General features: G+C 43.5%; 1 protein-coding gene across 1 annotated transcript in view; it reads right to left on the minus strand.

Moving 5' to 3' along the window:
- The window catches only part of gpc3 (glypican 3), a 133,589-nt gene that overhangs the window by 24,887 nt on the left and 81,828 nt on the right, over positions 1 to 26,874 (minus strand). The window contains exons 4-6 of the mRNA XM_084940568.1: positions 18,690 to 18,817; positions 18,079 to 18,204; positions 12,592 to 12,703 (exon numbers count right to left, since the gene is read on the minus strand). Of these exons, the coding sequence (XP_084796694.1) occupies positions 12,592 to 12,703; positions 18,079 to 18,204; positions 18,690 to 18,817 (366 nt within the window). The remainder of the gene's footprint in view (positions 1 to 12,591; positions 12,704 to 18,078; positions 18,205 to 18,689; positions 18,818 to 26,874) is intronic.

Raw genomic sequence — 26,874 nt, forward strand, 5'->3', positions numbered from 1 at the left:
TGTGTTATAATCTGAAATGGGTCCCCTTCACCAATCAAGCAAAAATGCGTACGAAAGAGACAACCAGCAACTTAATAAAATGTCATCCTCGTCTTCAAGCATTATGCCCCGAACTGAAGTTAGAGCTCTAACACACCAGTATCCAACAATCCACAACAAAGAAATTCAGGAAAAAAGTAGCATCCTCACCAAATCACCTCAGTATCGCTGTCATCAGACAGATGTGAGCTTCTCAGACTCATCAACCTACATCGGACTCCTTTCACCAGATGCCAACGAGGCCAGTGGCTGCTATTGGACGAGTAATAAATATAATGAAAAACATGTAAACATGCTAGCTGGATATGTGCAAAGCAACACATGTAAAAATTTAAAAACACAAAATCAATAGCAGTTTAAACCTGGTGTGACCCATCTAGTGCGCGCCTACACCACCAGCAACCGCCGCTGCTTGTGGATCAATGAAAAGCTGACCTGAGTCTGCAAGTCCCTTCCTGCTAGTGCATAGTGTCTTTGTAGCGCCACACATCAACAGAGCACCCTTTGGACTCAGGCGGAGCTACAGGGGGATTGGAGGAGATCTGACCCCTGGCAGTGGTGCGTGAACATGCCCTCATGGCCGCGAACCAGATCCCCAGCTATGGGTAGTTAGCACCAGTGCCTTGTGGTTGTGTCGGGAGTGACAAAGACCAAAATCCAGAATGGAGTCTCAAAGTTGGTTGGATGGCTTTCTTGTCACTGTCAGGAAGCTCCTGCATCCTCCTGCCGTTCCAAATATATCCTGGCACTGGATCCAGAAGTCCCCCTCACTTTAACCCAAATCACACACACACAAGTCACAACTTCCAGCAAAAAGTCGTCGTCCTCATGGCAACCGATGGATTACACTGTAAAATGTGCGGTGCAGCTGCAGCATGAAAACTGAGGGAACATCGTACATTTGTTTGCTGAACACACGATAAATGTACATTTTGAACCTTGAAACAATAAGGCATTTATGATTCACCTCAGCTTCAGAGCTCTGATCAGTTCAGAGAACACTGTTATTTTTCTGAGGAATTATTTTAATTAAAACAATTCTCTGGATTTTGAACAGAAAAAAGTGCTGTGCACATCACAACGATTGACATTCTAGGATTAATTGTTTTGTCTTAAACCACTGTATTGGATAAATCAATATTTAGCCCTGGTAATGGAGCACAATTAAAATATCAAAGAAATAACAATTCATTCTGATGAAGACATGAATGCTGTTATTGTTATAGTACATCTAGAGGGCACCACAAAAGTCACTGTGGATTAAATATTTAGAGACCACAAATATGCCAGCCGACCAAGTAAGTCTAGAAATATTTTGCCGAGCACGGGAAACCTGCCAGTGACACCAGAGGCAGTCTACAGGAATAGTTCTCACGGGTATTACTGCAAACCTTCATGACAGTTTGATAACTGTTAAGATAAAGTAGTAGACAAACCAACTAACCGACCAACATTGTCTCAGAGCTAATCTTTTTTTTTTTAAGATGTTGATTAAAATCTAGTTTCATGCACACATTTGAGTGAAGAGCATATGAGCTGTACATGGAGAATGCATGAAAACGGTTTTGGAGAATTAAAAAAAGAAACTGTTTATGCAGGCATGGCACTGACCCTTCTCCACAGCGGGACAGGGGGGAGGATGACAGGGCAGTAGCTCTGTGGCAGGGCGCTGTGGATTCTGCCCACTGGCTGCCTGCCTCTGCCGCGGCTGCGGTAGCATGTAGGGGTGGGGTGGATGTTTGTATCGAAAGTGACGCTGCGCTTTTGGCATGGCAAAGCCGCTGCGTGATACGCCAAGAGCATCCAGATTTACCACAAGAGGAGAAACCTCAAGCAGCTCTGAACTGGAATCTTCTGCAATTATAAAAAAAAAGAGAAAAGAAAAACCAAAGCAAGAGGAAGCAGGGAGGAAACAAATAAAAGGGACTTTTTTTTCTTCGAGAAATGTTCGGCATGTTTTCCATTACGAGAGGAAATCTCTCGCTCTCCTCTTCTCTGTTTCGCGAGTAGCATCGGGAGCTGGCTCCCACAGACAGCTGGACACAGGGAACATGTAATCAGCTCGACCATAGGCATCCCGCACGCCACAGGGTTCACCTCCCTTTAACACAAAAGTGCAAGTCACACCAAGGAAACATGGGCTCAAAGGCTGCACACAAAGCCCAAACATGTGGCAGATTGCTCAATGCAGGCCAGCCCAGACAGAGACACAGAAACCACAAGTCTGTCACTGCCTCCCACACATGACATGAACTCCACACAGGGTCACTGCTCGACACGACAGCTGCAGCTGAGCCTCAGAGCCTCTGGCTGACCTCCGCTAATAGAAATCAACCTGCGCTCGCTGATCATCAGCTGCGGTCTGCTCGAGCTGGCACCGAGATCTTGGATCACATTTTCCCATAAGTCACAGAAATTTTCAGAATGTAGGAAGAGCCTGGTTGAATGGGTGATAGTCAAAAATGGAGAGGATGAGTAAAAAAGGAAAAGTGCAGGGAATTTTTTTTTATCAGTGTCTGTGATTGGGATCTGGGCCTGTGTTATGTCCTCCTCTACATGCACAGGACTTGTCTGGACATGCTGACTCGGCCCAGATGGAATCTGTAGGACTGAATGTTTCTATCAGTGCTTCAACACATTTACATCACGCCTGCAAATCTAATCTACAGAATTCAAGGATTAGGTTTCCAAACAGACTACCTCCCAAGTTAAAAAAAGAAAGTTCCTCAGTGTTTAATTGTTCTGACCTGAAGGAAATCAGTGACACAGTGATGAAATTAGCTGACCTGATTTAAGGGGTTTCAGTCCTGCTTTTTTAAAGTAGCTTTGCATGACTCACAATTAAAAATAATCCTTATTTACCTGATACTGTCCACCTGTGTGAAACAAACTGTTTTAGCCCCTCTCCCTTTCTGGGAGCTTTTTTCTCCACAGACTCTGTCCTCCTCCACCTTACAAAGCTTTTCAGTGTCTGATGAGCTGCAGGAAAAGTATTTAATCAATAAGCAGCGCTGGTAGGAGGCTAAGTTCACAGGAATGAGGACGTGCTGGGCACTGAAGCAGGGTTTTCCTGGAATAAAACAGGCCTATAATTAACAAATAATAAAAATGGTCACAAATGCAGTAGTGTGCAAAAGTCTTGAGCCACTCCTTATGTGATGTAATTCTCATCCAGGCTTTCTAGTTGTTCCTTTGGACACTGGCAGCTTTATTTCACACATTTTCAGTCCAGTCCTTGTACCTGACCAGGACTTTTCTGTTTAGCTGCTTAACAGTGACCTATAAATCATTCAAGCATGAAAAATGGCGCCTAACTCCAGGGATGAAGAAGTCCTGTATGCACATATAGCAGACAATTTACAAATAACTCATTTTAAATTGAATCTTTAGGCACTTTGTTACTAGTGGCCTGTCACAAAAATAAATAATGCGTTCCCATTTCTTTACAAAGATTTAAAAATCACACAGTTTAACAGACAAAGTGGCACGAACCAAAAAAGGCGATTCCCAAAGAGCCGTTTATTGTAAATGTACATGCATATCTCAGCACGGTGTGCAGGGCATCCGTAAAGACTATGAGGAAAAAGAGCAAGTGGAGCCTAAAGACACCGAATGAAACACTATCAGCCATGGATTGGCCTCCCCAGATCCCGGACCTCAGCATTATTGAAGCAGTGTGGGATCGTTTTGACAGAGGATGGAACAAACGGCTGAAACATCCAAAGAACAGATTTGAATGTCCTTTAAGAAGCCTGGAGAACTGATCACAGAGCTACATAAGAAAGTTGAGGCTGTGTTAAAGAATAAAGGTGGTCATGTGAAGCTCATTCAAACTTCACAAACTCTGTTTTTTATGCTGCATGTTTTGATAAATCATTGAACCTCGCATTTCTCTAACAAGATAGAAAGAAATGAGTGGTGGCTCGAGACCTTTGCACGGCCCTGTATTTTCCACACAATGCTGCTGATTTGTCTTTGAAGACCAAAACATCTTTGGTACATGTCACAACCCTTTGATGTGGAGTCTGACTCACACACATGCTCCAAACTGATGCTGATGTTGCCCCATGTCTGCTGAGTGTGTGAGTTGGAAAATATTTGCTAAAAAATTACCCACAATTCTCATCAGGTGGGAAACAATTGTTTTGATGGACATGTGTAATGCTTTCAAGCAGTCTAGCCACATGTTCTAAACTTTCCCATCTTTATTTAGAAGTGAAACCAACCTCAGAGTGAACCTCAAGTGTCGGTAATAACCCCTTCTTCCACTGAGAAAGCACAAAGCTACAAAAACGGATGTTTGCATCATGCCTTTGTTTCTCTGACTAACCTGAAGTTCTGTTTACAGCCTGTCTAATTGTCTGATTGCATGCATGTGTTAGCCTCTCAGCCTCCTTCTAAGCGATGCTTGCCATAGAAGTGTGCTTGAGGAGTATAATTCTGTTATAACTAACAGAAATAGTGTGCTGAACTAAGAAAATCAGACCCAGATTATAAGACATTTCTCCTGTACCTTCCAGGCCCTGGTTAAAAATAGTTTGCGACACTCTGGTATTGATATCAGAGCGCCTCTAGCACAAAAAAGGTACAGCACACTTTTAAAGCAAGCGTGCAGGTCATTGTGTCAGACAAAGCCTGTTTTTCTTGATAAACGAAGGAAATGGACTTTCCTTGCATCTAATGCGCACATGTCCCGTGAGCTGCTGTGTTTCTGTCACGCTGGCAGATATCCCCGTTCGGAGCTCGTAGCCTGGGGAGAAACGGCATGAGAGTGGAAATAAATGAGGCACATCATGGGAGAGTAGAGACAGATAGACAGACAAATGGAGGAATGACAGGAGGCACTTTCCACAGAGTGAGTCATGGATAGCTCCTCAGCGGGGCAGAGCGGCGTTTGGGTCAGCGCAGCCTGCCTCGCATTCCCACCCGCTCTCCTCGAGTCGTTACTCAACTTTTATTGAATGTGAAATGTAAAGAGAGGAGGAGGAGGAGGACCAGCGCTGTCTCATTCTCCTCTGTTTCTTCTCCCCTTACCCTCCTGTCTTTCCCTATCTGTCCACGCTCGAGCGTGTCACGCAACAGGAGCTCAGCCTCAGACGGTTAATGCAGACAAAATTAATTTCCTGATGTTCATTCCAGTCGGACACAGAACACGCAGGAGGAAAAAAAAAGAAGCGGCTCTCCGGTCCGGCATGAAACTGGGAGTGTTTGTGCTCCACCTTAGCCCGTAACTCTATTTCCAGACCTCTCAGTTTGGACTGAATCCTGAACACATGTTTAGATGATGTTGCAGAGGGAGCTTAAACTGTTGGTGTTTAAGAATAGAAGAATGTTGTTTTCCAACACGCTAGGCTCAGATTGAGGCGGCGCATGAACGCAGGGGGTTAACTCCCTTTAGTATTAAATATATCTGGTATGACAGCAATTTTCAATCTTTTTTTGAGGGTAACCAAATGAAAATATCGACTTATGTCTGTGAATGTGCCTGATTGTCTCTATGGGGTTTAATAAAGTTTAAAAAGTCTCATTTCTGCTCGGGCTGCTGGTTGCTAAATCTGATTACACCCCGTCAGACAATCTCTTTTTGTCCGCTGCCCATCTGCTTTACACGTTATCGCCATGCTTTCCAGAGTCATGTGTTGCTCAGAAATCCTCCATTTCAACATCAGCAGACTGTCACTGCATGTCCCATGATCACACCTAGTGAGAATCGGTGGATGATCACTGGGGCAAGCGGGTAGGAAAGAGTGGAGGAGCTATGCTTGTGTGTGAGCGGCAATCAGCTAATGTGCTGTAGGCTTAGCTTAGCTTCTAGCCTAAGCACATAGAGAACTGAAGGTGCTGGAAAGAATGAAAGAGAAACGTAAAAACCGCTAACCACAGAGATAAATAGGGGTCTTGCGATATGAGAAGACGGGGAGCATGAGAGGGGATGATAAAATTTGGGAGTGCTGACATTTTGACAGGTCTAGAGAGGAGTCTCAACTGAGCTGTAACCACCCACTCCGCCCTGAGCACTGCTGTCCCAAACAAAAGGCGCAGGATGAACGGGGAGGTCTATGACCCTCGAGGATAAGACCCTATGATGACCTAACAGAAACAGGAAACAGGAAGTGTGACCCGTGACCTCTACGGGGAGGTATCCTGTTACACAGCAACATATGACTGTGCCCAGCGACAGAGAGTGTGAGAACGCAGCAGGAAGACTCAGCTGTCCGGTTCCCTGACAGTTCAACGAAAAGTCAAGAATCAGCAAAGAAAAATTAGCACGAAAAAGACAAACAAACAAACAAACAAGCCCTCAGCTCAGAGTCACAGGTAAAAAATAGGAAAATACCCCTCACCGGTGTTCCTGCTCAGCAAGGCGAGTGCCCGCCTTGTGCTGCGGGGTTTTTATAAGCCGGCTGTGTGATAATTACACCCACTGGGGTGGTAGTAGTGTGGGAGCGAAGGGGGTGGCATGGGCCTCAGGATTGATTGAGGGTTTGGGGAGGGGGCAAAGATGGAGGGAGAGGTGGAGGTATGGAGGTAAGGAGGAACGGGTGGCAGTGGTAGAAGGGATGGTTGGGACTCATTAGCAGGCAGACTAATTGGGAGGAAAAGGCCCTTCACATGCTCTGTCTGACCTCACAGTCAGCAGGGGAGAAAGCCTGGGGTGGGAGAATGGTGTGTGAGTGTGTGTGTGTGTGTGTGTGTGTGTGTGTGTGTGTGTGTGTGTGTGTGTGTGTGTGTAATCTGTTGGTTGGATTTGTCAAGTTAAGGAACCACAACTGCTCAAATCCTAAACTTACCATGAATTCCTAAGTCTCCGGAAAACGAAAGGATAACACGCATGCACGGTGCGCTAACAGGGGTACACAAATGCCCTGCAGCCCCTTCAGAGGTTTACACCAGGTGTCACACTTCATTTAAAGCACCCCTCGTGGGCTCGTACCCGCTCACAAATATTAGCATCCCCTCTTTCCTCTACATGAAAAAAAAGAAAATAAAAAAAGACGAGGAGGGCGAGAGGACAAAGCCCTGAGGGGATGCATTAAAAAAAAAAAAAAAACGCTTCAAAACCCTCTCAGTCAATAACATCAAACAGAAGTCAGTCTCTTTGACTGGAGTACGTGTAATGACTAGGTTAGCAAGTTTACAAAACAGCAGACACCCATAGTGTGCATTAGTCCTAAGTTAGAGGCCACTGCACACATCTCTACAGTAGTATTCAGTAAAGGGTTTCTTATTTATATATTCCTGCTATATGAGCTTCAATGTGTCCGCAATTAATTACTACCACTGTGCACAGTGACTCAGGACGAGTGTTTCTGTGAGTTATGATATTAAAGAGTGCATTCTGCGCGAGCACGCACTAGGTGTCAAGGGCACGCCGCCCAGGCTCTGGTGGCTCGGAGGAAGTGAGACTGCGTGATGGAATTTGTGGCGCTTGGGATCTGGTTTATTTTCCACCCTGGATTCCTGTCCTACCTGCAGGATTTTCCCAGGTTCTGGCTTCAATTAGTCTGGGAAGCTGCGAGCAGAAGAGAGGTGGGTGTGGGGAAGAAGGAGGGGGGGTCTTGGGGTTTTAGGGGAGGGATAGAAGGTGGGGGCTGGAGGAGCGAAGGGCGACAGCGCTGCACTCTGTCACACACAACTCAGCACAGCTGGGGAGATGGAAAGAAGTGAAACGAACAGGGAGGGATAGAGACGGATGGAAGTAAAAGCTAAAATGTTCAAATAGCTGAAAGTGAAATCTTTGGCTGGCAACGTGAAGAAGTTATTTTTCAAATTACAGAGCAATTATAACAGTGTCAGATCAAACAGCTGTGTTTTAATGAAACTGACTCATAAAGGATGCATTCCAAATTTAAGCTCTCCAAAGAGCGTCGTGTAGCCAGAAAAGGGGGCTGTCAGAAGAATCCCAGGAGGTCTGACCCTCCAAATGGCAAACTCATCTGACAAATGAAACGCTCTGTAATCAAAGACCAATCACATAATTGCTCTATTTTGCCACTAGCTCAACCATCTCCTGCCAGATTAGTTGTTCAGAGGAGAAACTTGATACTCTGGGAAGTTAAACAGATGTTCAGAAAAAACAACAAAAAAAAAAACCAAACTATTCCCCTCAGAACAAGAACACATCATCAATATAATATGTTCTAATTTAGGAGCGCTAACGCCCCTACGTCCCCTGCGCGCAAGAACTTCACGAAAAACGAAAGTGTTAATGCAGAGTCACGTTCGCACAGTCCACTTCTCAGCAAGAAAACCAGGAAGAATCGCCAGTCTGGCATCAAAAGAATATCTCCAACCTGACGTCAGAGCCGGGGAGAGAGCGAGCTCGAGCACTCTCGTCTTTATCAGCTCATATTGCATATACAGACAGGACCTCACACGGGAATTTGTTACACATAGTGTTTGCATGCACAAAAATGTCCGTGGCTCCTCACAGTCCCGCACTGTTTAAAGATTCCAAGTCGGGAAGCAATAACTGAAGGAGAAAGCCATTTCTCCTCATCCATTTATAGTGTGCGGCTCACTTTAAACTTGGCTACGGCTCAGTCATGACATCAACTGGTTCAGGCGTGAGAAAACGCTGTTTTATAAGCTGAGGCGACCGGTTCTGAATTTTTTCCTCTTCTTATTGTGTTTAGTTTAGCCTCACAGAGGCACAAAGGCAAGGGGTCCCCTGCCAAACTGTCTCTGTATCTGCTGATACTCTGATCAACACTGACAACGTGAGAAATGACACATTTCCGCCGCATACTTGCATTTCACAAGGCCATCGTCACGGAGCACTTAAGAGTCGAAGAATGAAACATCAGAGGGATTTAAGTTGGAAGGAAGTCGATTTTTTGAGGGGTCCCACGTTCCCTCTCGCTCTTGGAGAGTGTATATTTTACGACACAGTCTTACATACTATGGTCTGGGACCGATTCACTGTTTGAAAGTGGGTCAGTACGACCTGGAAGAACCGCTGATCATGTTCGCTGCTCCAGCCAAAAGGAGAATAATGTTCATTCAAATGGAAAACGTGCACAGGAGAAAAGAGCCTTATAGGATTTGCAGAGGACTGTATGCAAGCGACCCCTGTCCAGCGTGCAGAGCTGAATGCATATCCAGGACTTACATGTGCACATTCATCTGAATGCCAAGCAGGTTTTAATCAACATGGCACTCCGCTGTTTGCCTTCCTGGACCATTACGCAACATTACTATCTCACCGTTGGCCTGTCCTCATACACTTTGCATATAAACAGGGCAGATGAAAGTAATTATCTGTGAGCCATGGCCCCACTCTTTCATATCACATGGTTAATTGGTTGCTTTTAGCCCTGCATCATCTGGAACTGGTGGTCTTTCAACTGGCGGGGAGGCGGAGACCTTGTAAAACTGCTTTTAACTGAACAACATCACTTTCTCCAGTGCCCTCGGTGGTTGTTTACAATATGCAAGCAGAGAGCAGGACCATGAAATGCGGTGTATACTCAATAAACATTTAGCAGGATTAGAAAGTATGTTTAAGGCTGTGCCTCTCTGTTGAAGAGGGACTTGATCCTTCCCTGTTGGCAGGTATCCTTTCAAACATATTAGCATTGTAGCTCTGGGTATGGTCATGCTGCCAAGTCACACAACTTGGTTTCAGATTTGAAATTTGGCAAATTGTTATTCTTGGCCTCCCAAAGGAAGGATCCCACTGAGTCTGGCAACTGTTTTTAATTAGCAGGTAAAAGGTTTGTATGCATTCATGTATTTCGTAGGTATGCCGAAGGACTTTGACGATCCCCTTCTTTTTCTTCTAGCTCAACCAGGGGGTTAACATTTGTGGCTGGGAGTAAAGTCTTAACTGGTAATACTGGCCCCTAATGGACGGACAATTCTATGCAGTCTGTGAAAACTTGAATACATTGCAAGTAGCAGCCAGGCATTGCTAATCGTTGATCATTAACTGATAATCAGCAAGTGTGAGCAGTTTGGGTTTTGCAGTTTCCTGGTCTGAAGCGTTCAGATATGTGGACGGTCCAGCAAATTCACCCCTGAACAAGTATGGCCTGTTTGGAAGGGTTGCCAGGAGAAAGCCTCCTCTCTCCAAAAAGAGCATGACAGCATGGTTTATATTTGCAAAGCTCCATCTGAACAAAACACAGGAACAATGTTGTTTGGACAGACGAGACCAAAGTGCAGATGTGTGACCGTAGTGCACAGCGCCATGTTTGGAGAAAAGCGAACAGAGCACATCTCTTACCAACTGTCAAGCACAGCGGTGGAGGGGTCAGAGTTTGTGCTGGTTTTGCAGCCACAGTATAACCAGTATTCTAGAGTCTGCGCCCATTATTAACATCACTCTACCAGTTTATTGGTTGAGCTCCCATACTAACATGCCAAAAAAAAAAAATCCACAGTGGCAATAATAAACATTAGATCTATTACCATGTTAACAACAACGTCAGGCAAATGGACATTGTGCAGATTAGCACTTTTATTGTGTCTCAGAGCTCCAACTAAAGCAAAAGTAATTTTATTTTTACGAAAACGAATTACTTTCATGTTTTGATAAGAGATGTTACAAGAAAATTACAAATTACAATCAAGATAAACTCGGCGAGTCATCTTCCCCTAAAATTCCAATACTTCTCAGTGGGCTGATTTACAGCAGGACTGTTGCAGCAGATTGCACAACATTACAAGGTGTTCCTGTCATTTTGCACGCCCAAGTATAATGGTGATAGGATTACACTAATATTTTTAAAACCAATTTCTGCAACAAAAGGGGGGAGGGAAAGCATGGCTGTGAGCCATGAACAGTTTTACTGCACATGAAATATGCAATCAAGTGCAGTCATTCTTTTGTCAGATGTTAATCCAGGCCATTGAAGTTAAGATCTGAAGGGAAGGGGAGCCGAAGCAGAAACACGCTTGACTCTGCTGCACGGTCATCAGATATGAGACTAAAAGCTCCCTTGCGAATGGTCAATCTGCATAAATATTAACTGATTGTGTAAACAGAATCAAAACCCATAAACGTCCACATGTTTGCCACATCATCAGTGCAACATGGGAGCCAATTAGAAATGGGAATTAGGTTACTGAGAACATATGACTTGACTGAGTTCATGCTTCCAAGGGATTGTCTCAATGTCTATAACACAGTGAGCTCAGTCATTTCACTAAACTGCATTTTCTTGCAAAATCTCATCCAAAGCCTATCAGGACCTCGATCCACACGGTAAACAGTCTGCACTGCAGCAGCTCTGCTTGTAATCATATGGCTACAATTGTTTATCTGTGCCGATGCAGGAAGTTTTGAAAGGCTTATTACATTAAAGGGTATGTCCTGTGTTTTTAAGCTTACAGGATAATTCAGGTTTATTACAGCTTGGCTTTTATTTTGGCTCTCACTCCTACTTATAATAATAGTGTACAAAATTGCTCCAAAGAAGGCTGAAAGGGCAAAAAATGCACAGTCAGGTGATCACACTGATTTTACACTGAAATTATTACACAAAACATCCATCCTGGTCTCGACTGAGGGATTATTATTGACATTTTATGCTTTCTTTGCGTTTTAGCACCAAATAAAATGGTTAAACAGTTTTTCTTTCCCCAGTGAATGTCAGGAACTTTCTCTGGTGAGTCCAACGTCTTCACAGCTCACAGAAAAGATGGCCAAAGCTATAAAAAAATATAAGACCCACATTTTTAGGAATGAGCGTTTAAACTGCCTAATGTATGTAGAGCCAGGATGAATCAGGTATGGTGGCGTTTGAAGGCAGCAGGAGGCGTCTGACACATATGAATGAAGTGATACTGTGGAAGTAAATGATAGAATTACATCGTTTCAACCCAAAGCCCTCTGAATTTTGTTTTTTCTTGAGGCTCTCTGGTTGTCAGCGGGGAGTGCAGAAGGGTCCGGAGCTACTTCTTAGATCTCCCAGGTTCCCTTTTAAACAGGGGAATCCACCTTGACAGGGCTACAACATCCTAAAGCTCAAACACACTCGTGTTAACACGCACACATATGTGTGTATGCATGCGGGAGGGGGCGAGGGGTAGTCAGCTGGAAGTGTTGACAGCTACAAGTGCAACCACCAAGAATCAGGAAGTGCCGGCAGATCTGTGGGCTGATACGTGAGTTCGATCCTGCATCTCTGAACAAAGCCAGCCTGCCCCGACAGTGGTTTACATGCCAGCGGAAGTGGTGGGAAAAAAACAAGGGCTTCGGCCTTGATGACAGCTGGGCCTTTTGTGGATGGAGGACACGCATCCTTTCATATTCTGGCTGCCATGCGGGAGAATTTGTGTCCAGGAAGAGCTTTTTTTTAAAGCAGTTTCCAGTCACAAGTGTTTTGCTGTGTTTAAAAAGGGCAAAATAGTAAACAAAGCATCCTCATTTAAAACCTTTGCTTGGCTTGTGCTCACCCCCACAGGAGCTGCAGAGCAGGGCCTCCAGCAGCTTGGGAATCAGTGTCCAGCTGTGAGCCAAGAAGCAGAGCTAATGGGAGAGTGGACTATCCCACCTCTGCAGAGCCGGAGCTATAACCATGAAGGAAATAAAAGAGCACAGCTCACCTGGTTGATGTGTTTGAGTTTGTCTATGATCTGGCTGATGACCGGCTCAGGCGGCTTGTTGCTCCTGGACTCTGAGCTGGGGTGCAGTCGTTTTAGGCCGGGCCCAGGATATCTGAAAGGACGGGAAGAAAATGCTTAAATAAGCCTTATGTTTATGAAACTCTGAAGAGCTTCAGTGACTTCAGGCTAAGCTACCTTTGTGGAAGACACAAACAGGGCTTTTATTACCATCTAGTGTTGATAAGAGGAATCGCAGGTCTTCTGGGTTTTAGTTTCCTGAGCTAAAAAACTCATTTGTCAATGAGCTCTGACCAAAGAACCAACTTTTCCCTCAATGGAAAAAGGTTGATATTTATCTAAGATCTGCTGTTTAAAGACAGCTTAATGTTGTTAATATAGTTATAAAGGCTGCAATTCATCATCCATCACATGCTAACTCTGAACATCTGCCTTTAAGAGGCAGGCTGTTACATTACCACCTTCTTTGACATTTTTAAGTGTTTCAAGGGTGCCGACAACATCCCCAAAGATCTTGAACTATCATGTAAAGTTTGGCTGCTGATTAATTTCATGCACATTATCTGCTCAGTTAGTAGCTTTTTAATCATCTGAAGTTAATGAGAGAACATTAGCAGAGATGTATTTTTGCCCTGCCTTAGCTGTGAGGGTATATTTAGGTAGAAGCAGCACACGGGCAGGCTCTTACATGCATAAATGTACGACTGAGGAAGTGCTGCTCTGTTTACACTTGTGTACACTATGAAGAGGAGGAGCTGCGATGTCTGAAAGGTAGATTTCTCCACAGCTGTTCTTTCATGTTGAGACTTTCCTGCAGGTGTGTTTTTTTCACTTCTGACAGTCCCGAGGGTTTAATCCCTTCCTCACCGCACGCTCGGAAGGATGAGACCAGCTAATTCTGCTTGAGTGAGACGAGCACGTTTAGGTGAACCTGAATCAGACATGTCTCTCTCAGGTGCCGCAGTGGAGAGCGGATGTCACGCTGCAGCGTAATTGTTGTTTGCCGTGTTGTTGTAAATGTTTGAAAAGATGAAGGACGAACTATTTTAGAGGAAATAGATTAGCGAGAGTGAAAAAGGGGCCTTGAAAAAAGAATCTGTGCACACGTGTGTGTTTGTGTGTAAAGTATGAGGTCATCCTTTGTTCTCTCTCTTTTAAGCAGCCCTGTGTGCACACTCCCCCAACACACACACACACACACACACACCTATGAGCTGCCGTCTCTTTTCATCAGTCTTTCATTCTCCTCCAAGTCAGACTTTTCATTAAACTCAAATTACATTTCCCCAGTTATTTATTCTTCTTATTATCCATGATCTCATCCCTTCTTCGCTGCTAATTATCACATGAATAATGGAAAAACGTGTGATCACTTAAGCAGAGGAAAAGAGGAAATATGGTTAAGAGGAGGGAGGATTAGGACGGGGAGATTCTGAGTGACGATAAGAAGCCGAGGCAGGTTAGTGTTTCACATGATAAGTGCCTGTCAGATAATTTTACCACAATATAATTTAGCGTGTCTCACCGTTAAACCGTTTTTCACCGCCGATAGTCTCAGTTGTCGACTCTCGGCTCGTTATCCAATCCTGCTTGTGTTATTGTTCGCTGCCAGCAGAGCTGATCACATCGGCTCATGCTTGCGATAACTTAATCTAATGTATCACCAATTGCCACGCTGCCATTAGGTCCAGTGTGAGGCTGCCACCTCTCGCAGCAAAATAACCCGCAGAAGTAGAAGAACACTTCCTACTACAAGCCACATTCACACACACACACGTATATACAAACACCTTTTTCTGTGCCTAAGAATCTTGTCTAACACACACACACACACACAGACACACACGTGATTATTAACACTGTTCCTTTGTTTTAATGTCGCACTGAGAAAACACAAAATTCAGAGTTCATACTAACAGCTGTGATGGAGCAGCGGGTGGGTGAACTTAAGTCTCATTAAAGTGGGCGCATTATGCTCTATACTTTTATTTTTGGAGCGCTGCATGATTCTAACTTCAACATAATCCTCATTATTCTTTAATCCTCAATCCTTCCCTGTCCTTTAAACTAAATTAAGCCAAATTTCTTCCAACTGGCTGACCCCTTGTAAATGACAAGTTTGAACAGCAGGTGGGCGGAGTTTCTTACTTTACATCATCAGTAGCTCTGCTCTTCTGTACTGATGTATCATTAAAATGGTGGTAAAAACTGACACAATTATGCACTCGTTTTATTCATCCTAGCTGCCGTAGCAACAGTACAACGCAGCAGGTTTCAAAAAGCGGTGCACGACCGGCAGAAAGTCTGGCGACAGTCTGACGTTAACTTTGTCATACGGTGCCGTTCACATGGCAGGTACAAACATCCTTAAAGCCTTAGCTTTTATTGTACATATGCTGAAACCATTGAAACACTGACCATTTGTAATATGAGCATCCACCTCAGTAACAGCATATTCACATGGGAGACTCTAAGGGAGAGGATAATGGTTCCCTTTTAATGGCTCCTTGAAACGACTTATCTCGATTCTTGGCCAGTCTGCACTGGTCCAGGTTGAACTTTCTCAGAAACTGTTGATGGATTGCCGTAAAATTTGGTTTTGCTACCCTACATGCAAAGACGAAACATGACACTGACTATGAAGATCGCGTTGCCTTAACTTTAAACCATGAGGTTAATGTTTCAGGGTGGGGTGAAATTGTTTTAGACCCATAGCTGACGGAGGTACTAAATCATTTGCTTTAAATCAACTGTGACTGAAAAAACATATATACAGATATGCATTATTGTCTATGATATCTTTGGGGCCACAGTAATTCTTACATGTACCACATCACATCAGCTGTCATGAATTCAGTCGAGTCTGTCAGAGTGTGACAAACCATTTCTGCTTTTTATTGACCCAGTTTGGCACTAATGTAAAGAAAAGTTGGGGACTCTGATTACACAATTAAATGAAATCTGCTGAGGGAATTCACGTTTTCCTCAGAAAGAATGGAAATACCTTTGGTGATACTTCAACTTTCTTCACCTCTTTAAGTAGAACCAGTTTTTTAAAAATAAATTAGATACAATCTTAAAAACAGAACTTTCCCATTAGGCTCTGTTATCATATCTGTTATTAATCTCTGTCTCTCTTCCACAGCATGTCTTTTATCCTGTCCTTCTTCTCTCACCCCAACCGGTTGCAGCAGATGGCCGCCCCTCCCTGAGCCTGGTTCTGCCGGAGGTTTCTTCCTGTTAAAAGGGAGTTTTTCCTTCCCACTGTCGCCAAAGTGCTTGCTCATAGGGGGTCATATGATTGTTGGGTTTTTCTCTGTATCTATGAAGCGCCTTGAGGTGACTTTTGTTGTGATTTGGCGCTATATAAATAAAATTGAATTGTTATTCTTTAAGTGTCTATATATTTAAATAGCATTGCCGCTGGCAGAGTGTTAGCATAAAGAGTCGTATCTGACTCAACTCAAGGCCTCACAAGACATTTAGCATAGCATGTGCTGTAGGCTCTCAGACAACTATAATTTAACACAACGCTAAAGGATGACAGTGGGCACGGAGCATGTGGCAGCCACTGAGGCTGAAAACAGAGTTGAAGCCCCAAAAACTGCAGTTCCTTTAGTGGCCACTTGAATCCGGCTCCCATCCATGTGGATTTAGGCTTACAGTTGGGCTGTGGCCTAGAGCTCGACTCCACCTATCTGTGTTATACTGCTGGTGCCTGTTGCAGCAAGTGTCTGTACTTCACGGGTGCAGCTTGCTAGCTAAGCTGGCTAGGGACAGCTAACTCAGCTAACTTAGCACTCTATCTTTATGTCCTTTCTCCTGTTTTCATCTCACTCTACCTCCTTCACTACATCCATGAATCTTCTCTGAGGTCTTCTTCTTTTCCTCCTGTCTGGAAGCTCCAGTTTCAACACCTTTTCTCCAGTATATCCCTCCTCTGCACATGTTCAAACCTTCCCAGGTTGATAGTCTCATTTCTACTGCTGTCCATTCTGGTCACTCCCATCTCCAAACCATACATCGCATCAGGTCTCACTACCACCTTGTAAACCTTAACTTTCAGTCTTGCTGCTATCCATTCTGGACCACATTTGCTTATTTCTGGCTGCAAAAATCAACATGGCAGCAGCTGAAACTCTTTAAATATGATATCTTCTGACCTCCTCTCAGTCTCCATCGTCACAGTCCCCAAAATGAAACATTCACGGTCGACACCGAATCTTATCTTTGAATCACTTATCACACACGCATGAATTTACACTGTCAGTAGATCCAAAAGAGGGAATGTTTTGAGTTGATACGGCGTTACGTTTTTATCACAGTTAGCACGGTAACGCTCTTTGATGTGGTGAAAAGTGTTCCTCCTCTGATCTGGCTTCCAGGTGTGATGGTAAACAGAGCCCGATAAAAGGCGCCTCATTTAGCTCCACAGATCACTCCTCAAGTATCAGAGACATTCAGCACCCGACCCCTCCAGTGCTTATCCTCCCCACCCACCCGGTCTAAATTTATCTGCATGAGACAATGCACTGAATGAATGCCACATTTGGCTCTGAAGAAGGTCCTATCTCTGGAGATAATGGAAGATGATCCAGAACAAATCTCGGAGTGAAAATGCACCCGAGTGAATCTGCAGACATATGCCCTCGCAGGTGACATGGAGAATTGCTTGCCGCGAGACACTGTAATCTCTCCATCATTTTGTCTCCTGTTCCTGCCTCCCCTGCACCTTCCTGTCGCACTGCTTGGTCCAGCTTGTAATCATCCCCTCAGGACAGCTCTGCCCCCTTGCCAGCCTGATATCTCCTCCTCAGACTCGGGTTCTTTTTTTTATATCTTTGTGCAAGAAGTACTGAACTTATTCTCCTTCATCCTTGGGAACAAGACTTAAATCATCCCCCAGTGCTTTTATACTAAAATGTGTGCATCTACACTGATTTAATTCCACACATGATTTAAAAGCCTAAAAATCCTATGATATCTGTAACTATGTGAGCCAAATTGAAATCGGGGCCAGCTGACGGTGCAGGCGGAAAGAGCGCTGAGAGTTGTGATGTGTGAAGCCAAAGGACGGGTGAAATGAAATATTGTGGAAACCGAATGCTGTTCTGCGGGGTGCACAGGAGACGCTGGATGAAGGAGGAGAGAGCGATCGAAACGGCAATTAACTAAGCGAGAAGAAGGTGACAGTGTTCCTGACATTAATAACATCCCATAGAGCCAAAGTCAAGATTTACACTCGCACTCAGTGGGTGAGACGGTGGGAGTGGGGGGGCCTTGTGGGAAGCTCATCAGCTCTGGGAAAACTTGCCCTTCAGTTCACCTACACTCCTAGATGTGAAGCTGGAGGGCTGGGAATTCAAGAATGGGAGCAAAGTGTTTGTATAAGCGATCATTTAGAGAGAGCCAATAAACTGTGAAGTGCTGATTCGCAGTCTGCAAACAAAAACCAGACCCCCGCCTTACCTGTCTGTCATCTCCTGCCCGTTCCAGCAGAGGGAGTGGTTCACTGGAGCAGGCTCGCGGCTGCATAAGGCCTCCCCGAGACCACTGTAAAAGGAGCTGAAGCCTCTCAGGCTGGTTATGAAGTCCCTGAAACATAAAGGCAAAGAATACAAACGTCAGTTAACACCATCATCAGTGAGCGGAGCAGAAAACAGCAGAAAAAGCGAAAGGAGGCAGGGAAAGTGCAAGAGAGGGAATTCAGCTTGATAGCAGCGAAAGCAACTCGATTAGATCCCCCTGGAGAAGGAGAGAATAAAAGAGGCCAAAATGAGCAGTGTCTCTATTCCTAATTGACATTAATCTGGCCATTGTGCTGCTGAGGCCAGCAGCCCTGCTGGGCGTCATTACACTGTTCATTTAAGCCTGTTACTGCATCAGAAGTGCTAAAAAAAACACTCAAGTGGAGAGAGACCGAGCCAGAGCATCACGCGCAAGCAGGAGCGGACCTGTCGACAGCTTCAGGGGCAATATTTGTCTGTCAGGGAAAAAAAATTGCCCCCATGGCACCCTGGAGAGACAGAGAACCGCTTCATCATAAGAAGAGGTCTTGTCCTGGCGCCCGATTTCCTCACCTGCGGAGGTCTGCCAACGTCTCGTCGGGGTCCGAGGATGACGGCTGAGCCCCACGGGCTGCGGCGGCCGGAGGGGATCCGACGGAGCGAGAGGCCCGCTGAGGAGTTTGTCCGCACATCCCGCTCACCTGCCCAAGAGAGAGAGGAGATTAGAAAGGAAGATCTCACTTCTCCCCAGAACCTCTTCATCACCACTTATGTGGCACCGTACCCACTTCCTGCTCCTAAAAGCCTCTTCATTCAAGCAGCGGTGACACTGCAGACGCTAAGAACCTGTCAGTACCAAACTGCCGGCCTTACTCAGCTGAGCGCCTCTGCAAATTGTCATCTGTTTGGGATTGTTTATTTTTGGGAGGGATGAAAGCACCGGGATTTGCATAACAAACAAGTCATTGTATCCTCTGCCAGCCATGTTCAAATTTGTAATCATAACTCTCCAAAAAAAACCAAACCTCCAGCCTCTCATTTTGCTGCGTCTTTCCCGTATAAATGCCATTGTGTTTCACACCAGAGACAACATAACAATAATAAACAAGGAGTCCTTCTCTGTCTCTCAGAGATAACGGACCGGGCACATTCTTTTCAGGTGCAATAAAAATGCAAATGGCTGTTAATGTTTAGCTTGTGGTTTAATGATTTGCCGGTGGTTTAATTTCCCTGGGGAATACTGGCCGGGCTTAATTCTGCCATGTAATGTTAACAGCTAATTGCGCCCAGCTCCCCTTTAAGTGAAAAGGCTGGCATCACTGCTGCTGAATACTGATGGGATCCGAAAGAGCGGCGACGGACATCTTCATCTGGAGCTAACCGAGGCCACATAACACACACACACACACACACACACACACACACACACAGAGAAGTGCATGCACGCACACAGATTTTTTCAGCATAAACAAAAATGAATCATTTCATGCAATTATTCATTTTTGCATAATGCACCTAATCCCATTAACATGATAAACACACTCCTACATAATATACTCTTTGCAAGCACTTGCATATCTTACAACAGCGCACGCGCTCATTTATCGCACGCGTGCTGACACACTGAAATGCTGATCGGCTGCAACACGGAACCATCAGGGTTAATCAATACAGCCTTGTCATCCAAGGATGGTGTTAGAGACTCACACACACACACACACACACACACACACACACACACACACACACACACACTCCTGACAGTCACAGATGGCTGAGTTCTCCTGCACTAGGCATTTACCAACACACAGCTTCCCTGACTAGCCATCTTCCCTACTGTGTGCTTAAGGGAATATAACACACACAGACACACACACACACACACACACACACACACCTATTTGAGCTCATTGCTTCTTCCACCCCACTCTCTCCTTCCACATCTTCCTCTCCTGCGATACTTTCGTTCTCGTGCGCCTGGAGCAATTGCCGGTGCTTCCACGGGCCATGATTAATGTGATCGGAGCTGCGTTTCTCCTTTTTGTTTGAGCATTCTCGGGAAGCCGTAGGGAAGTTGTGGCACAAGGGAGAGGACTGATTCAGCACGCACGCCGACACAGCCCCACCCCATCCCCGCCGATTGTTTTCCGGATTCTTCAAGGAAGGTGCTCATTAGTGGGGTATTAATATTACCCAGGGCTCGACTAACACAACCAACAGGAGAGTCTGCAGATAAAGTCTGCCTCAGCGGGGCAACTCAGAAATATCTGCACACTTTTATCTGCACCGGGCAGCCTGTGCCTTTCTCTCAGAGGAAGAGAGGGGTGCTGGCGGCCAGTAGTACGAGTCACACAAACCTCGCAGCCCACACTTGGTTGCACTGGTACACCTGCATCTCGGGCTCAGCATGTGCAAACATGGTGTAGAGATGCACCGCAAACAAATCAATGGAATTGCACACAGCGCTGGGACTAATGTGAGATCGGGCTTTTGCTTTCATTATGATCGCGAGGAGTTTTTAATAAGCAAACGGCTTCAGGAGCAAAGACGATACTATCGGTGTTATAGGATGGCACGATGCCACGCACAGCTGTAACAACATACTGGAGAAAATTTAGTGAGTAATGCTCGTGCTCCAGAGAAGTCAAGGCTCAGGGGACAGACTGAGTCAGCACTCAGCCCCCATCCTCCTCCTGTCACCAGCATATAAACTAACTTTTGCTGAAATACACACTGTACACTGAAAAAGAAAACTCTGGATTGGCTCTAAATTCGTGCTTTTATGTCATTTTTGCATTATTGTAATGGCCTTTTTAAAGAGGTATCAATCAGAAATCAATGAATAGACTTCAAACTGTTCAGGATGCAGCGTCAAGGTCAGTTTGAACAAGTCTACGATGGCTGCTCGTTTGTTTCAGAATTGATTTTAAGATTTTACTGACTCCTTTTAAAGCCCTTCACGGCCTGGCTCCAGAGTGCACACTAGAGCTGCTGTTCTTGTGCCGACCTGTGTGCAGCCTGAGATCCCACTAACTGTTCCAGCCTCACGTTTAAAGATAAATGACGATCGAGCGTTTTCTGTTTGGGCTCCTCGATTGTTGAACGACCTGCCAGACTCACTCTGGCCTGCTTGGTCAGTGGCTTCTTTTAAATCACTATTAGAAACCCATTTATAATGCAGGGCCTTCTCATAAATTTGATGATAGATTTTATGTCCTTGACATGCTCAGCTTACCTTTGTTTTTGTTTGTTCAACTTTATTATTCATTATTAGGGAGTCACATTGATTTTTATGTGTTACACTTGCATGGGCTGTTTTAATTGATATGCAAATGTTCATTTTTAATAATTCATTCCTATTTTTGTATAAACTTTATAAAGAAATTGGCTAAATAGTGTAGTTGTCACGTTCCTGTGTCTGTTGACCCAGCGTTTCAAGTTTTAGTTTTTTTGGATGTTGATGTTGATGTTTAAGTTCCTTAAGTTAGCTAAGTTCATTTGTTTATTAGATTTCCCCTTGTGTTTTCTACCCCTGTATTTAAGCTTCCCTCACCCTTTATGTGTTTCATGCTGTGTGTCCTATGTTATCACATTCGTGTTGTCATGTCTGCATTCCATTCTGTTTCCTGTTTTATTGCGAAAGTCCTTGTCCTATGTGCAGTGTGTCTAGTTTTGCTTCCCCTTGTCCATGTTCCATGTATCTTTGTATCTTTGTATCTTTGTATCCACACCAAGTTTCATGGTTTGGTATTTTTATGTTTATCTTCAGTTTCCCCAGTTTAGGTTATTGTTTAGCTTCACCTCTGCCTTTTGTTTTGTAATCTTTTCCCAGCCTTAATAACCGGCTCGCTTTCTGTTAATATTCAAGTTTTATGGGCTCAAAATGTGGTCATAAATATTTTGTACTTGTAAAAAAGATTTGTATGTGTAAAAAGAATTTGTGTGTGCGTAAAAAAGATTTGTATGTGTAAAAAGAATTTGTGTGTGCGTAAAAAAGATTTGTGTGTGCGTAAAAAAGATTTGTGTGTGGACTTAGCCCAAAAAACCCCCTGCAAGTTACAAGTACGAATTTTGACCCTATTTTTCTTCCTTTCATCTGATTGGTCAATGTCATGTCAATCACAAATGTAACAATCCAATCAGAGAACAGATGGGTTTGGCTGTCGGAGGGGCGCTTTTTTGAACTGCAGGTCCTTGAAGGGTAATACAGTTTGAAGCTGGAGGATCTCTATATAAATATCCGATAGCAGCTAGGTCCCCTAACTTTCAGTAGCTGTTGAAAGGATAAAGTTGTGCTATATCAGTGGTTAGAAATACCATTATTACTTTAGGATTAGTTTAACACAAAGTCAGGGCTGACCCGGGACCATTGCTGTGAGTCACAGTGCGCAGCATAAAAGTTCTTTCACATCGGACGCAGGATGTGCTGCTAATGCTAACTGCTAACTAAAAGCAAAGGATCCAGAATTTGTTGCGCTGGCTGCTGGGCTCTGTGGGTTTTTGCAGCAGCTCTACCTGTACTAGATGCACCTGCTCCTTGTCTTTTCTATCTCTGACTTTATGTCCTCTACAAGAGTTTCTGGTTTTTTTTGCTGGTTCTTCAAATGTTCAATAAAAACATGTATGCTAATTCATAACGAAGAAAGCTTTGTAATGAAGACTGTCATTTCCAAAACACTGCCCGCCCCCACCCCGCGGTCCGCAGCGCTGTTGAAAAGGCTGTGGAAGTCCCTATATTAAACACGTAGACCTGTGACACAAAAATCACCAAACTCGGACGACCACAGACTGTTTTCCTTCGTGGTGATGAAGGAAAACGCTGGGTTGGCATGTAAAAGGGCATTTATTCCCTTCAAAGACCTGCAGTTCAAAAAAAGCGCCCCTCCGACAGCCAAACCCATCTGTTCTCTGATTGGATTGTTACATTTGTGATTGACATGACATTGACCAATCAGATGAAAGGAAGAAAAATAGGGTCAAAATTCATACTTGTAACTTGCAGGGGTTTTTGTCCACACACAAATCTTTTTTACACATACAAATCTTTTTTACAAGTACAAAATATTTATGACCACATTTTGAGCCCATAAAGTTTTCTTCCACGTTCCTTAGTGTCTGCATTTTGGGTCCTCTTCGTCACTCCATACTGTCACAATAGGGGTTTACACTTTTATCCAAGTAAAAGATTCCTGGTTTGATGCCAGGAGGAAACACAAATTCCTTTGGAATTATGTCAGGAAGGGCATCTGGAAAGGAGCTGAAATGAGCAGTTTTTTGTTTTTAATTTAAGGAATTAAACTTTTTTAGATTAAGAATGTCAGAGACAAATAACATTAACTTTCTTTTAACCCTAGGAACCTCTCACTGTGAGCCAACAGTGCTAAACATGCTTTGCTGTCAATTTAATTTATGTCTTTACATGAAAATATCTGGTTTCAAATGAATCTCCTTTTGTTCAGCACAGAGGAAATCATGCGTGCTCAGTGAACACATCATCAAATCAAATCAATTTATTTATATAGCACTTTTCACAGGATAAATACCACAAAGTGCTTCACAGTAATATAAAACAGAAATACATAAAATAAATTAATAATCAAACATACAGCACAAATCTAATTAAAAGCCAATCTAAATAAATGAGTCTTAAGCTGCTTTTGAAAAGAATAAATACAATCAAGGCAACGTAATGATGGAGGGAGAGCATCCCACAACCTGGGGGCCACCGCTCTAAAAGATCTATCACCTCTGGTCTTAAAACGAGTTCGTGGGACTAACTACAGCCTTTGATCTCAGGCTGCGAGATCATCATCGCTATCATCTGAGTTATCATAACAAATGTTTCCAGATTAACAAGAAAACTATTTCCTCTCTATTTTAATCTTATTTAATCTTATTTCATCGGTTTTTATTATTATTTTTACCGTCATCGAGACTTTCAGGCTGAAAGATATTGCCGGACTTGGGTTTGATTCAAAAGTTTTGCTTGCGTCAGTCTTTGCTGGCTGACTCACAACCACAGCCAAAGATCTGAAGTCCCTGTGATTAACCGTAGCTGTGGTTACTATTAGAGCGCATTTCAAATCCTTTTCTCTTAGCAAACTATTTCAACTTGTGGAGTTCAGGTGTTATAATATTAATTGTGGCTCCTGAACCATGAGTGCAGCTCACTACACATGCACGTTAGTGTTTCTTTCACTGGCCCCGACCTTGGTTTATACACAGACAGCAGACTTCACACAAGATAACTCATTTTTCATGGCACCTTAGAAACCAATTGACATATCTTTTATAACTGTGAGGTCTCTCTTAATAAATTCATGGCTACAAGGTTGTAGGATTAGGTGTCTTTTAGGCTATGTTCACACTGCAGGCTAAAGCGCATCAAATCCCACTTTTTTGACCCTATGCGACCCATATCCGATCATGGTCTGACAGTGTGAACGGCACAAATCCGATATTTTCAAATCCGATCTGGGTCACTTTCGTATGTGGTACTGAATCCGATACATATTCGATGTTTTAGAAAGCGACTGCTGTTTGACGGTCAAGTCGCATTAAATCCGTCTTTTACGTCACTGACACAAGACAGACACCAATTATCAGCTCCGGAGAAGACATCGCGAACGCTTCCTGGCCATCCAGTGTAGATGTTAGTGAAACTGTTGGGAAGACAACGTTGGAGAAACGTGAACATTTTATTTGTTCTGTATAATCTGCAGATTCTGACAGAAATCTGCAACTATCCTTTGAAGCACCGCTCCTCTAAAACAGCAATAAGGATCATTATTAGGTTATTTACATTATTATGTAAATAACAAAATAACTTAAAGCAAAAATTGGGAAACGTAAAGTCCGAAGTCTTTATATTAAGGCCATCAGTCAAACAATACTGTTTGCTCTGGGTCTAAACAGAGCGCGTTGTGTGTGACGTCTTCTTTTGCGCATGCGGGCCGCTTTGAGCGTTCACACTAGAGCGCGTTTGCTGTCGCATTTTATTTGTAGTGTGAACGAGCAGACAAAACAATCGGATTTGATCAAAAAATTGGAATTGAGCATTAAGACCTGCAGAGTGAACGTAGCCACATGTTCCCAGACCATACCACAACCATAACGTGCACAAAATTCAACGATTGAGAGCTTATTAGGTGCCTGTTTCTTTTTTTTTTCTGAGAATGAAAACAGCCCGTCAGCTCAGATTGGTTCTTATCTGTATATATCTGGTCAGAGGCTTGGATTTTATGAAGGAAGAGCTTTACAGTGAAGCAATTGCTCACACGGTAACGCTGATGTTTATCAGGCTCTGTGTTTGAAATGAGTATGACAGAAGTAACCTAATGGCTTCGGGGGGGGGGGGGGGTGTATTGTTATGCTTGCATTTTATTTAGGAAAAACATGTACTGAGGCTTTTTTATCAGATTTGTCAGGAACGAAGCTTTTCCTCTTTACACTGCAGTCACACCTGAGATCGTGCTTTAACTGATCTGGTTTCTTTCCAGCACAGAAAAAAACGTTGTATTTTTGTCAAACATGTTCAAGTTACAATTACAACAGACGTGAGCAAGCAAATCCTTCACAGCATAAGCATGCCCATGTTGGCCCTGTGCTTGCATGAACTGTTAGAGAGGGGCATCGTTTAACCCGTCCTGCCAGCTGGTGTTTGGAGACACACGCAAGTCATTTTCTCCCTCTCTCTTGAGCTAACGTTGCGTAGTTTTATGTGAGTGTAGGTTTCATTCGACATATTAAATGGCGATTAGACACTTCACTTTAGAGCTCAACTGACATTGGATTTTTTCAGACCAATAACAATTTTCTGATATGCTTTCTTGTAGACACGTGAAATATAAGCAGATTTGTAGTTATTTACTAGAATAATACAACAATTCATTTTAAAATTAATTTTGTTTTATTGTCACTAATACATGGTTGAAGAGTATTTCTCCTGTCTTACTTTAACTTTTTCGGTTTTTTGCTTATCGGTCAATATAAATGCCGATTCTATGGTGGCCCTGAGAGGCCAAATGCACTGCAACTTAAGAAAACACCACATAGGAAAAACAAAAATGGAAACAGGAAAAAAGAAAACAGAAATAGAAAAAATTAAAACAGAAATAGGAAAAAACAGATTTCCAAAAGCGCAAGGGAAGTGTTTCTGGGGAGACAATAACCCGACAGACCAGTTGCAGGAACCAAAATGTGCTAAGAGTTGCGCTGGGAGACACTTAAAAGAAGTCGAGGATCTATCGGTTTTGTGAGGAAAGAAAAGATGAGAGGTAAGTGTGTTAGCCTAGCTATTAGCCTAAAAATCCATCATCAGTGTTATATGAATCATCAGATTAAAACACACTTACCTAGCAGGTTTTGGTTCCTGCAACTGGTCCGTCGAATTATTGTCTCCCCAGAAACATTTCCCATACGCTTTTTGGAAATCTTTTTTTTCCTATTTCCGTTGTGTTTTGTGTGCTTTTGCAGCGTTTTTCTTATTGCTGGTGTTTTCTTAAGTTGCAGACTTAACGATACTGACATATCAGCAAATGTCTAATATTAGACTGATATATTGGTCGGGCTCTACTTAATTTCTTGCATTTTGATTAACTTTTATTAATTTATGGTGAACTTTTAGTACATCATAGATTTTGACATTATTTTATAGTGGAAATGTATAAAAAATCATCACTTTTCTATTATTATTAATTATTCTTTATTATTGTCAGATTTTCTCATTTCTGTCTGATATCACTGTTGTGACCTCAGG

This window comes from Perissodus microlepis, chromosome 2 (assembly GCF_051167445.1).
Source record: "Perissodus microlepis isolate ML-2025 ecotype Zambia chromosome 2, ASM5116744v1, whole genome shotgun sequence".
NCBI classification, from domain to species: domain Eukaryota; kingdom Metazoa; phylum Chordata; class Actinopteri; order Cichliformes; family Cichlidae; genus Perissodus; species Perissodus microlepis.